Source organism: Erpetoichthys calabaricus, chromosome 9 (genome assembly GCF_900747795.2).
Source record: "Erpetoichthys calabaricus chromosome 9, fErpCal1.3, whole genome shotgun sequence".
Taxonomy (NCBI): Eukaryota; Metazoa; Chordata; class Cladistia; order Polypteriformes; family Polypteridae; genus Erpetoichthys; species Erpetoichthys calabaricus.
The window spans coordinates 109,597,662-109,612,790 of NC_041402.2; the positions used below are offsets into that span (position 1 = coordinate 109,597,662).

Sequence of the window (15,129 nt, forward strand, 5' to 3'; positions counted from 1 at the left end):
TGAAGATAATTTGGACAAACTAATAACAAAATAGAACAATCTAGAAGAAAACAGGGAATTCAGTCCAGCAAAGCTCACCAGTCCTATATACTTATTTCTTCCAAAAAAAACATTGTCTACTTTTGAAAGACCCTAAAGTCCTACTGTCTACCATACTGCTTGGTAACTTATTCAAGTTATGTCTGTGGTTCACTGTGTAAAGAAAAACATCTTAATGTGTGTGTGAAATTTACTCTTAACAAGCTTACAAAACTGTCTCTCCATATTCTTGATAAACTCATTTGAAAGTAACAGTCTCAATCCACTGTACTAACCCTCTATCATTTTAAACACTTTAATCATGTCTCCTTTTAATCTTCTTTTACTTGAACTGAAAAGGCTCAGCTCATATAACTTTTCTTCATGTTTCAATCCCTGCAGCCCTGGAATCAGCCAAGTCGGTCTTCTTTGGAGTTTTCCAGTGCTGCTATGTCATTTTTGTAGCCTGGAGACCAAAACTGTACACAGTACACCTAGTGAGTCTAACCAGTACATTATAAAACATAACCTCCTTCAAATTGTACTCTGCATATCGAACTATATAAACTTTGTTAGCTTTTTTAATGGCTTCTGAATACTGTCTCATAGCTGATAGTGTTGCACCCACTATGACTCAAATATTTTTCATAACGTGTACTTAAGATTTCACATCCACTGTGTATTCAAACCTAACCTATACTTCCTAAATGTAATACTTTACAATACTTACACTACATCTCATCTGCCACAAACCTGCCCAAACCGGCATGCAGTCCAAGTCCCTGTATAATGATTCAAAGGATTCCTGGTTATCTGCCAATCCTCCTAGCTTGATATCCTCTGCAAACTTAACCCGTTTGTTACTTACATTCCATTCCAAATCATTTATAAAAATTAAAAATAGCAACAGTCCCAGCACTGACCCATGCAGGACACCATTCTCAACATCTGCCAATACTGAGAGGATTCCTTGCACCATCATCCTCTGCTTCCTTTGTCTGAGCCAATTCTGCACATATCAATTCGGACCCAGAAAGAGATTCTCAGCACTCCGCAGCGCGCCTGTGGAAACTGAGAATAAGAAAGTGCTCATAATTGGCGATTCCATAGTGCGGAATGTTAGAATTCCAAACTGTGTTAAACCAGCAGTTCATGTTAAGTGCCTCGCAGGGGCCAAGATTTCTGGCATAGAGGCTGCATTGGACCGTGTCGCCGACGATGAAGTATCTACCTTATTGCTGCATGTCGGCACTAATGATATTTATTCACAGCAATCTGAGGTATTAAAGAGGAACTTCATCTCTCTTTGCATCAAAGCTAAAAGAAAATGTCGGAATTTAGTTGTATCTGGCCCCTTACCAAGATTATATAGAGGGGATGTGATTTATAGCAGATTGTATTCCCTTCACTGCTGGCTAGAAACCTGGTGTGCAAAAAAAAGTATAGCGATTGTGAACAATTGGGATGATTTTTGGGAAAGGCCTGGATTTTTCAGACGAGATGGTCTTCATCCTAATTGAAGGGGATCTTATGTATTATCCCAAAATATGGCAGCAAAACTGCCTGGTTGACTGATTAGAGCACCATCCAGGCCACAGTCAAGTGATCTTAAATCACAGGCTGTTGTTTATCCCACCTGTTACTTTCCTGAACCGGTTACCCATAATCCTTGTCTTGGGGCATCCAGTAAATTTAGTCTTGATACAATTAATTGATAACCAAAAAATAAGGTGTATAATTAGACCAAGGGATAAAACCAGACCCTCCACCAGGGGCATCTATAATAGAAATTTACTACAAATTAAAACAAAAAGTATATCACCAATTCAGAAAGAAGCATACAGTTTTAAATGCTGCTTATTGAACATTCGCTCTCTTTGGCACTAAAGCTGTTTTGGTAAATGATATTATATTAAGTACAAAATCTGATCTGTGTCTTCTCACCGAAACCTGGCTTAGTAAATGTGACACTGTCCCCCTAGCTGAGGCGTCACCAGATGGCTACTCGTTCCTTCATAAGTCTAGAGATTCAGGTCGAGGAGGAGGCCTTGGAATAATTAATTGTAACAAAATGCAAATCACTTCTAAAAATTTAGGCAACTTTACATCCTTTGAGGCATTCATTTTAAATATTAAAACAGATTCCAACACAATTATAGTGCTAGTCTATAGACCACCAGGGCCGTATTCATTGTTCATGTCTGAATTTAGCAACCTTTTATCTGACTTGGCTATAAATTATGATCACGTAGTACTGATGGGAGATTTTAATGTACACATTGATGTGGAAACTGACACTTTTAGCAAATGTTTTACTTATTTGTTAAATTCAGTAGGATTTTGTCAGAATGTCAAAGGTCCAACTCATAATCATAACCACACATTAGATTTAATTATAACTTACAAAGTTGAAATTCAAAATTTAATTATTACTCCATTAAATGAAGTTATTTCCGATTACTTAATTACATTTGATTTAGTCCTGCCCTTGCCAACACACTCCCAGATTAAAACAAAGACAGTGCGACATCTAGATTGTAATTCTGCTTCAAAATTCATAGATACTTTGAGTAAGTCGAGTGTAATTGTGGAAAACCATTTAGATCAGTTAACATCAAATGTAAACAGGGAAAACAATTTAGATCAGCTAACATCACATTATAATGTGACCTTGAGAGATGCTCTGGACACAGTGGCTCCCCTTAAAACAAAAGTGATCAAAGCACATAGAAATTCTCCCTGGTTTAATGAAAACACTCGAGCTCTTAAATTAGAGTGTCGAAAACTGGAGCGCAGATGGAGAACAACAAAGCTACATGTCTTTCAAATTGCATGGACAGAGAGTGTTAATAAATATAAAAAAGCCTTCTTTAAAGCTAGGTCAGAATATTATTCTAGATTAATAGATAGCAATAATAAAAATCCTCGGGTACTGTTTAGAAAAGTGGCTAAATTAACAAATGGAAATTCAGATCAACAGTGCAAAATACCAACAGACATTAGCAGTACAGACTTTATGAACTTCTTCAATGAGAAAATTAAAAATATAAGATCCCAGATCTCTGCATCACACTACAAACCAAATACTAGCTTAGCAGACCCTGTCTCACATTGCACTCAGCACTTTAGTAATTTTAATCCTGTAACTGAGCAGGAAGTATTAAGTTTAATTTCTAAAATGAAGCCCACTACTTGTTCCCTAGATCCAGTGCCAACAAAACTAGTAAAAAGTGCAATGGATGTTCTTGCAGCGCCTATCCTAAACATTATCAATAGTTCATTATTGCATGGCACAGTACCTGATACACTAAAAGTGTCAGTCATTAAACCATTACTTAAAAAGTCAGACCTTGACCCACATATACTAAATAATTATAGGCCTATTTCAAATTTAACGTTTCTCTCTAAAATACTAGAAAAAGTAGTCGCCAGTCAGCTTCAGACACACCTTACGCATTACAATTTATTTGAGAAATTTCAGTCTGGTTTTCGCACTGGTCATAGTACAGAAACGGCACTAACGCGGGTTGTAAATGACATTCCAATATCCTCTGATGAAGGAAACTCCACTGTAATTATGTTGTTGGACTTAAGTGCAGCATTTGACACCATCGACTATTCTATTTTACTGCACAGGCTAGAAAATGATGTTGGGCTTACAGGCACCGTGCTCGCTTGATTTAGTTCTTACTTATCAAATCGATTCCAATATGTACAGAAATGTGCTGACAATAGTCCATCATTATATACAGAAGTTCAATATGGTGTCCCGCAGGGCTCAGTACTGGGACCTTTACTGTTTTCACTGTACATGCTTCCACTGGGATCTCTCATTAGGAAACATAATGTTAATTTTCACTCGTTTGCAGATGACACCCAGTTATACCTTTCATTTAAATCAGATGAAGTTTCTCCAATGCTGTCTTTAATTAGTTGTGTTAGTGAATTAAAGGAGTGGATGAATAAGAACTACTTGTCTTTAAATACAGATAAAACAGAGATGTTAATTGTTGGAGGGAATGATGCTGATCACAACAATATTTTGTCATCATTTAACTCAGTGGGAATCCCAGTCAATTTTACTGAATCAGCCCGCAATCTAGGAGTTATCTTTGACTCTAGCATGTCATTTAAAGCGCATATTACAAAGTTGTCCAAAACATGTTTCTTCCATCTTAAAAATGTTAGGAAATTAAGGCGCTTTTTAAATAAACAGGATTCTGAGAAACTAATTCATGCATTTATCTCTAGTAGGATTGACTACTGCAATGCGGTGTTCACTGGATGTTCAAACTGTTCTTTATACAGCCTCCAGTTAACCCAAAATGCGGCTGCGAGAATTATTACAAGAACAAGAAAATACGAACACATAACTCCAGTTCTTAAATCCTTACACTGGCTCCTGGTTAAGTTTAGGGCTGATTTCAAAATCCTTCTTTTAACATATAAAGCATTAAATGGTCGAGGTCCGGCTTACTTGTCTGAACTTATCATGACTTACAAACCTGAGCGCACATTAAGATCTCAAGATGCTGGTCCGCTTATGATTCCAAGGATTAATAAAATAACAGTGGGAGGTCGAGCTTTTAGTTACAGGGCCCCTAAACTGTGGAATGGTCTGCCTGCTACTATAAGAGATGCCCCTTCGGTCTCAGCTTCTAAATCCCGGCTGAAGACTCACTACTTCAATTTAGCATATCCTGACTAGAGCTGCCAATTAACTGTACAGACTGCATCTCTGTTGTTAGTCATTAGCACTTAAACATAAGTAACATGACAGTTATAATTGTATACTAACGCTCATTTATTCTGTTTTCCTTCTCGGTACTCACATGTGGCACTTGGTGCCATGGCCCACCTGCCAAGTTGTTTTGCCTGCCTAAGGAAAAGTCATCCCAGATGGAGGATCGCAGGAATCGTGGGAAAGAGGGGTCCTTTCATCGGATTGGCTGGCCCAGCACTGTTTCAGCCGTGGAATGGCCAAATGGGGGAGGCAGCATGAAGGATGAGGTCTCCAGGACTCTACACAAATCAAATCTTATTATGGGATATATCATCTACTGTTAAATTCTGCTATGTAATTCTAAAATTTATATTTTTTATTTTTTAGTATATTGAGGAATTGTTCTGTTCTTTGAACTGCATGGTATTGTATTGACCCCCTTCTTTTGACACCCACTGCACGCCCAACCTACCTGGAAAGGGGTCTCTCTTTGAGCTGCCTTTCCCAAGGTTTCTTCCATTTTTCCCTACAAGGTTTTTTTGGGAGTTTTTTCCTTGTCTTCTTAGAGAGTCAAGGCTGGGGGGCTGTCAAGAGACACGGCCTGTTAAAGCCCATTGCGGCACTTCCTGTGTGATTTTGGGCTATACAAAAATAAACTGTATTGTATTGTATATCTACATACAACACACAGAAGTCACAACTGTTTAAATTTGATGACCAACGCCTCATGTGGGAGCTTATCAAATGCTTTATGAAAGCTAAATAACATCCTATGCGACACTCTGATTTTATCCTTTTATTGCTTCCTCACAGAATTCCATGTTAGTAAAACATGCCCTCCCCATGCTGTTACTTAATCTTATCCTTAATTATTCCTTCCATTAGTTTACCTATAATGCACATTAGACAAATCCAAGCCACTGTAGGCCAATATGCTTAATCACACTTTTTATATAACGGATTAATTTTTGACATTTTCCAGTCTTTTGAAATTTTTCCAGTCTTAATCTAAGCAGTACTTCTCCCTCTAAAATTTCTAATTTATCCAGTACCTCCTTAGTAGTCCCTTTTACCAAACTGAGGTTATATACTTCCTCACATGTGAAGACACCAGAAAAATTTGAGTTTACAACATCTACTATTTCAGTGTCTGTATTTTTTAAATCACCATTACTATTTCCGATGCACTTAACCTCTTCCTTGACAATTCTTTTACTACTAAAACACTGAAAGAATCTCTTTGGGTCATTTTTCATCTTATTTGCCATATTCCTTTCAAGCTACCTTTTAGTTTCCCTAATATCCTTCTTAATGGTTACCCTCATGCTCTTATACGCCCAACGATTAGCATTACAGTTATTAATTTTAGACACCTTATAGAGCTATAGACATTGCACTGCAGAGCGTTTCTTTTAAAATTTCATACTAATTCCAAATTTAGGTATGTCATTGTCCTGCATTATATGTAAAACATTATAAACCTGTTCCACTGCTCTACAACTGTCTCCAAACTTAAAAGCTTATCCCAGTCCATCCTCCTTATACATTGCCACATCTGTTCAAAATTTACTCTACCAAAGTTAAACTTAAAAGTTTTAGTCGTTGTATATGTGATCTTCCAAAACTATGAGAATTGCATTATATTAGGGTCAATTGAACCTAATGGTTTAATGATCTATACACGCTCATTTCTATCCTGATTACCACAAAACACTAAATCTACACAGGCTTCCCCCATTCTGGTACGTTAACATACTGTGTTAAAAATATTTAGAAACCATGTGTATAAACTTCACTAGTTGCAAAGTAAATCCAGTTAATATTTGATGACAAAAAAAAACCCTATAAGCTGGCCTTTCTATTATTTTAAAAAAAGAGACATATTAAAATTACTGTCTGCATTAGGGGTCTATAGCACACTCCTAAAATAAGGCCTCTGTCCTTAATGCTTTCCAGATTAATCCAGACATTCTCACTAAGATATGCATCATCATCAAACTGAAGAAGACTTGCACTGAAATTCTGCTTTACATAAATGTCAATCCCCCTGCCTCCTATCCTGTTGTGTCTATCCTTCCTAAATAGTGTATAATCATCTATGTTATACTCATCCCCATCTTTGTTGTTTAGCCAGGTTTCTGTTATTGCTGTTGCATCATAATTATGCTGAGGTACATACAGTGCATCCGGAAAGGATTCACAGCGCATCACCTTTTCCACACTTTATGTTACAGCCTTATTCCAAAAATGGATTAAATTCATTTTTTTCCCTCAGAATTCAACACACAACACCCCATAATGACAACGTGAAAAAAGTTTACTTGAGATTTTTGCAAATTTATTAAAAATAAAAAAATTGAGAAAGCACATGTACCTAAGTATTCACAACCTTTGCCATGAAGCTCAAAACTGAGCTCAGGTGCATCCTGTTTCCCCTGATCATCCTTGACATGTTTCTGCAGCTTAATTGGAGTCGACCTGTGGTAAATTCAGTTGATTGGACATGATTTGGAAAGGCACACACCTGTTTATATAAGGTCCCACAGTTGACAGTTCAAGTCAGAGCACTAACCAAGCATGAAGTCAAAGGAATTGTCTGTAGACCTCTGAGACAGGATTGTCTCGAGGCACAAATCTGGGGAAGGTTACAGAAAAACTTCTGCTGCTTTGAAGGTCCCAATGAGGACAGTGGCCTCCATCATCCGTAAGTGGAAGAAGTTTGAAACCACCAGGACTCTTCCTAGAGCTGGCCGGCCATCTAAACTGAGCAATCAGCGGAGAAGGGCCTTAGTCAGGGAGGTGACCAAGAACCCGATGGTCACTCTGTCAGAGCTCCAGAGGTCCTCTTTGGAGCGAGGAGAACCTTCCAGAAGGACAATCATCTCTGCAGCAATCCACCAATCAGGCCTGTATGGGAGAGTGGCCAGATGGAAGCCACTCCCTTAGTAAAAGGCACATGGCAGCCCGCCTGGAGTTTGCCAAAAGGCACCTGAAGGACTCTCAGACCATGAGAAAGAAAATTCTGTGGTGTGATGAGACAAAGATTGAACTCTTTGGTGTGAATGCCAGGCGTCATGTTTGGAGGAAACCAGGCACCACTCATCACCAGGCCAATACCATCCCTACAGTGAAGCATGGTGGTGGCAGCATCATGCTAAGGGGATGTTTTTCAGCGGCAGGAACTGGGAGACTAGTCAGGATAAAGGGAAAGATGACTGCTGCAATGTACAGAGACATCCTGGATGAAAACCTGCTCCAGAGCGCTCTTGACCTCAGACTGGGGTGACGGTTCATCTTTCAGCAGGACAACAACCCTAAGCACACAGCCAAGATATCAAAGGAGTGGCTTCGGGACAACTCTGTGAATGTCCTTGAGTGGCCCAGCCAGAGCCCAGACTTGAATCCGATTGAACATCTCTGGAGATATCTTAAAATGGCTGTGCACCGACGCTTCCCATCCAACCTGATGGAGCTTGAGAAGAGCTACAAAGAGAAATGGGCGAAACTGGCCAAGGATAGGTGTGCCAAGCTTGTGGCATCATATTCAAAAAGTCTTCAGGCTGTAATTGCTGCCAAAGGTGTATCGACAAAGTATTGATCAAAGGCTGTGAATACTTATGTACATGTGATTTCTCAGTTTTTAAATTTTTAATAAATTTGCAAAAAACTCATGTAAACTTTTTTAACGTTGTCATTATGGGTGTTGTGTGTAGAATTCCGAGGAAAAAAATGAATTAAATCAATTTTGGAATAAGGCTGTAACATAATAAAGTGTGGAAAAAGTGATGCACTGTGAATACTTTCCGGATGCACTGTACAACTCCAGCAGAATTATTTTTGATACTCCTAGTATTAAAGTGACCTACTTTTAATGTGTTACTTATTTTACTTTTGCACTTAATTTTAGGTTACAATTTAAGTTACTATACATATTTCTTTTTACACCATTTGTCATCTCCTCATGCACAGGTCTAAACTTCACCTATCCTAAACTGCCTTGCCCAACTACCATTATTGCCTAATGTAAACAATCCTAGAATAAACCCATTGATAAACTCAAGATCAAATTTAACCTGTCATGATAGAACAGGTACCAACTTTTATTAAACAATTCCCAATGCCCCAAAAGCCTATACCCTTCCATCCTAGGCCAAGGTTTGAGCCAGGCATTAAGCCTTCTGATCTCCCTAGTTTTACCTGGACTGGCACATGGCACAGGTAGAACTTCAGAGAAGACCATGTCAGTTCTACTCCTCAGCCTGGTACTTAACTCTTAAAACTTCAATTGCAAAACTGACTGGCCCTTATAAATGTTATTTGTTCCAATATGGACAATGACAATGAAAATGGGATCCACCCCAACCGGCCAAAAGTCTATCAACTCAACCACCTGTGCCTCCAAAAGGCAACAAGCAGTGCAAGATTCTCGGTCTCTGAAGGAAAATTGCTCTTCAGTCCTCCTATAGACTGAGTCCCCCACTACCACAATCATTCTCTGTAAATCTTCAGACACACCATCCAGCTTGGCATGGACCAGAAAACATTTTGACACTTCCAAATCTAGGACTGACGACCCTGAACAGTGTGCACCCTTTGCTTTCAACTGTAGTACACCCATCTCTATCTGTCTGGTCTGGAGTTTCCTTCCAAGCCATCCTAGACGAGCACACTATCTCTCTAAAGGACACCTGGGTCAGGTCCACCAACGTGTGACACTAGTCTAGTGAACATAGCATATCATTAAAATTTACTCTCAAAACATTTAAATTGAAAATTTTAAAAAATAAAAGCAAAACAGAGAATTACCCCATGTAAAGATGGAGAGGTATAAACTGAAGAGTACTGAAGGAACCGGAGTAGCGGGGGAATGAAAAGCATTGGATCATTTCCTTTATGAGATATAGCAACAACATCACAGCCACGAATAATTGCAGGCCAGGTGTAACTTTCTTCAAAATTAGGTCCTTTGTATTTCTTCTTTCTAAGTATCTGTAAAAAGAAAACACAAGTTTCAACAAAAAAAGTTTGCCATATCTTGTATATTAAAACCACATTGATTTAAATTTTCATTTTCAAAGAGTATTGACAAAGTTTTATTACACATATAAATTTAAGCAGCATATAACAAGGCGATGTATTTCTGTTGTCCGATACCTGAAAGACGTCCCATAATATAAAATAAACATTTACTGACAGGTTCCTATTGATTGCTCTTGAAACTATGTGACTTTTGAAAGCAGTTTTGCAAATAGACTTTGGAAACACAAATGTATGAAACTAGAAAACAAACCTTAAAACAGTATTTGCTTGAGGATAAACTAAACTCCGTAACAACTTCCTCAAGTGAATTTTCTGAGCACAATAAACATATTTGCTGATTAAAGAGCTACTACAGAAGGCTATAATTGGTATGTATGGTAATAATGTGGTATATATGGTAAGTTTGCAACTGAAAACACATCAGTTGTAATTATGATTTTATGTACTAAGGGTCAGGTTTGGAGGAAACATAGTTGGAAAGAATGAACGTTATTTGTCCCCAGGGAGAACTCTGGCTTATTACCAAAGCTCTTTAAATATATATACAGGTAGTCCCCAGCAGGTTACGGACATCCGACCTACGACTTATGAACGAGGACGCAGCTGCGACGCATCTTCCTCAGTAACTGCCGCTCCGTCATCTTCAGCCTAGGGATGCTGCAAGCGGTGGCAGGAGGCGGGGGGGGTGGGTGGGGGGGCCATTTCGCTGCTCGCGCAGTGTAGTGTCCATCGGGCAGCTCCCGGTGGCAAGCGGTGACCCGTGGTCAATAGTCACCGGTGTCACAGCTATTGCTCATGTGCAGAACGATGGTTCGCTGCCCGCCCAGTACGCCACCGCAGCTACTGCTCCTGACTGGACGCAGGCTGGATGGAGCAGGGGGGCGTATCACTGCCCGCCCAGCACACACAGCTGGTAATGCTGCAAGCGGTGACCCGGTTGTGGCTGAACGGGGTGGCGGGGGTAGCATTGTAGTGTGCCTCAGATGGCTGCCTGTTGAATTGGGCAATTCACTACTCGCCTTTGGCCGCACCGTGTTCATTCTACAGCATACTGTAGTGGAGGTGAATGTGAGGTGGGCTGGTGATTAACCGCCCCTCGCCGCCCCCATTCATTCTCAATAGCAAGCCTGCTTGTACTGTTATGCACATAGCAGGAAGTTGTCTCTTGTCAGTACATCAGATGTGTTGATGACTGGTGCCTTCCTGCTGTGATAACGTGTACAGTGCTGTGCAGAAGAGCTCATCGTAACCTTTTGTCTTCACCCTTCAAGAATGTCTCTGAAACACAAATCTGATGCAAGTGCTGGTGATACAGTAACGAGAAAAACCATCACCATTGAAAATAAAGTAGAAATAATAAAACGGTCAGAGAGAGGTGAAACTCCATCATTCATTGGCAGAGCACTTGGTTACAGATGGTCAAAAATATCATTTATTAAAATAATGTACCTATTCCGACTTAAATACAAATTCAGCTTAAGTACAAACCTACAGTCCCTATCTCATATGTAACCCGGGGACTGCCTGTACAGTATACACATACACACATATATACACATACGAGGGGAGACCCAAAAATAACCGGAATTTTGTTGTTGTTAGGTTGGTACTTGTAGTACGTGGTTGGGCCGCTAGGGCGATCTAGTTACACTCCTCACAAGTCAGTCGGCCAAGTGCCATCAGTCTGGAAGGTTGTGCTTGTGTTCAGTGAATTTTTTTGTAAAAGTAGTTTTGTGCAAGCGTCGTTTTTTTACGATGGCCGATTATCATGAGCAACGCGCGGCAGTGAAATTTTGTTTTCTTCTTGAAAAAAGTGTTGCAGAAACTATTGTTAGAAACGGTATGACAACCCTGAACCACCCGCCCTACTCACCGGATTTAGCTCCGTGTGATTTCTTTTTGTTCCCTCGGATGAAAAAAGACTTGAAAGGAAGGCGTTTTGCTGACGTCGAAGAGGTAAAACAAGAAATCACCAGAGCATTAATGGGCATTACTTCAGACGAATTCAAAAAATGTTTCGAACAATGGAACAAACGGTTAGAAAAGTGTATTTCCGCCAATGGAGAGTACGTTGAAGGAGACTAATTGTAGTTTGTACAGAAAATTACACGTTTTAAAAATATTTCCGGTTATTTTTGGGTCTCCCCTCGTATATACACATACATACATACATACATACATACATACATACATACATATTGTGGTGTAGCGCGTCCACAGCTCAAGTCAAAAAGGTCACTTTTTAAATAAATAATCGCTGCCATCGCGGCAGAGGGAATGGAAGTGTGGCGGGATCAGTTCCCGGGTGAATTTGTAATGCAGCTGGTCCTTGCTTAAGTGCACAGGTGAGGAGTCGTCCGCATCCGTAATTTATGCCGGGAGCTGCTAATTGCCACACCTGATCCACGTCCCCATGATAAATAATAGAAGCGCGAGGCAGCTAAGAGAGGGAGGAAAGGAAAAAGAAGAAAAAAAAGAAAGTGAAGGGAGGTTAATGGAGAAGGAAGCAGGAAGGAGAAAGCCAGTGCAGGAGAGCGCTGATTGTGGGCAGCTGGGGAGAGGTGAGCCCGAGTGGAGTGTTTGGCCAGCACCCGAGGGACGACGGTACTGGTTGCTCCTGCTGAGCGCGTGTTTGAAGCAGGAGTGACAGAGAGAAGGTTGGCTCACCACAGCGAAGGCAGCGGGAGTCGGGGACTTGGGAACATATGAAAATGTTTGGGAACCCCTCTCAGCCTGCATAATACTTTATTCTACTTTCAACAAAAATGATAACAGTGGTATGTCTTTCATTTTCTAGGAACATTGTAGTACTGGGGTGTTTTCCAAACAAATATATTTAGTGAATCAGCATTCAGTTGTATGAAATTAAATCAAATGTGAAAAACTAGCTGAGCAAAAATGTGGGTACTCTTGTAATTTTGCAGATTTGAATGCATGTAACTGCTCAGTACTGATTACTTGCAACACCAAATTGGTTGGAATAACTCATTAAGCCTTGAACTTCATAGACAGATGTGTCCAATCATGAGAAAAGGTATTTAAGGTGGTCAATTGCAAGTTGTGCTTCCTTTTGACTATCCTCTGAAGACTGACAGCATGGGATCCTCAAAGCAACTCAAAAGATCTGAAAACAAAGATTTTCAGTATCATGGTTTAGGGGAAGTCTACAAAAAGCTACCTCAGAGGGATAAACTGTCAGTTTCAACTGTAAGGAATGTAAATCAGGAAATGGAAGGCCACAGGCACAGTTGCTGTTAAACCGAGGTCCGGCAGGCCAAGAAAAATACAGGAGTGGCATATGCGCAGGATTGTGAGAATGGTTACAGACAACCCACAGCTTACCTCCAAAGACCTGCAAGAACATCTTGCTGCAGATGGTGTATCTGTACATCGTTCTACAATTCAGCGCAATTTGCACAAAGAACATCTACAGTAATCCCTCGCTATATCGCGCTTCGCCTTTCGCGGCTTCACTCCATCGCGGATTTTATATGTAAGCATATTTAAATATATATCACGGATTTTTTGCTGGTTTGCGGATTTCTGCGGACAATGGGTCTTTTAATTTCTGGTACATGCTTCCTCAGATGGTTTGCCCAGTTGATTTCATACAAGGGACGCTATTGGTAGATGGCTGAGAAGCTACCCAGCTTACTTTTCTCTCTCTCTTGCGCTGACTTTCCCTGATTCTGACTTAGGGGGATTGAGCAGGGGGGCTGTTCGCACACCTAGACGATACGGACGCTCGTCTAAAAATGCTGAAAGATTATCTTCATGTTGCTATCTTTTATGCAGCTGCTTCCTGAAACGACATGCTGCACGGTGCTTCGCATACTTAAAAGCTCGAAGGGCACGTATTGACTTTTGATTGAAAAACAAACTCTGTCTTTCTCTATCTCTCCCTCTCTCTCTTTGTCTGCTCCTGACGGAGGGGGTGTGAGCTGCCGCCTTCAACAGCTTTGTGCCACGGTGCTTCGCATACTTAAAAGCCAAACAGCCCTATTGATTTGTTTGCTTTTCTCTCTATCTCTGTGACAGTCACTGCTCCTGACACGCACTCCTTTGAAGAGGAAGACATGTTTGCATTCTTTTAATTGTGAGACAGAACTGTCATCTCTGTCTTGTCATGGAGCACAGTTTAAACTTTTGAAAAAGAGACAAATGTTTGTTTGCAGTGTTTGAATAACGTTCCTGTCTCTCTACAACCTCCTGTGTTTCTGCGCAAATCTGTGACCCAAGCATGACAATATAAAAATAACCATATAAACATATGGTTTCTACTTTGCGGATTTTCTTATTTCGCGGGTGGCTCTGGAACGCAACCCCCGCGATGGAGGAGGGATTACTGTATATGGCAGGGTGATGAGAAAGAAGCCCTTTCTGCACTCACGCCACAAACAGAGTCACCTGTTGTACGCAAATGCTCATTTAGAGAAGCCAGATTAATTTTGAAACAAAGTACTTTGGACTGATGAGACAAAAATTGAGTTATTTGGTCATAACAAAAAGCGTTTTACATGGTGGAAGAACACCGCATTATAAGAAAAACACATGCTACCTACTGTCAAATTTGGTGGAGGTTCCATCATGCTGTGGGGGCTGTGTAGCTGGTTCAGGGACTGGGGCCCTTGTTAAAGTCGAGGGTCAGATAAATTCAACTCAATATCAACAAATTCTTCAGGATAATGTTCAAGAATCAGTCACAAAGTTGAATTACACAGGAGTTGGATAGTCCAACAAGACAATGACCGAAAACACAGTTCGAAACTACAAAGGCATTCATGCACAGGGAGAAGTACAATGTTCTGGAATGGCGGTCACAGTCCCCTGACTTGAATATCATCTAAAATCTATGGGATGATTTGAAACAGGTTATCCATGCTCGGCAGCCATCAAATTTAACTGAAATGGAGAGATTTTGTATGGAAGAATGGTCAAAAATACCTCCATCCAGAATCCAGACACTCATCAAAGGCTATAGGAGAAGTCTAGAGGCTGTTATATTTGCAAAAGGAGGCTCAATTAAATATTGATGTAATATCTCTGTTGGGGTGCCCAAAATTATGCACCTGTCTAATTTTGTTATGATGCATATTGCATATTTTCTGTTAATCCAATAAACTTATCGTCACTGCTGAAATACTCCTGTTTCCATAAAGCATGTCAAATATTAAAATGAAGTTGCTACTTTAAAAGCCAATGATAAACAAAAATCCAAAGAATTAAGAGGGGTTCCCAAACTTCATGACTATATGTGTGTGTGTATGTATAAATATATACATACATACATATATATAAATATATACATACATACAGTATATATACACACATACATAGACATAAAGTGC

General features: G+C 40.0%; 1 protein-coding gene across 1 annotated transcript in view; it reads right to left on the bottom strand.

Annotated features, from left to right (window-relative positions):
* The window catches only part of tdrd12 (tudor domain containing 12), a 725,767-nt gene that overhangs the window by 464,386 nt on the left and 246,252 nt on the right, over positions 1–15,129 (bottom strand). The window contains exon 12 of the mRNA XM_051932225.1: positions 9,548–9,730. Coding sequence (XP_051788185.1) covers positions 9,548–9,730 — 183 coding nt within the window. The remainder of the gene's footprint in view (positions 1–9,547; positions 9,731–15,129) is intronic.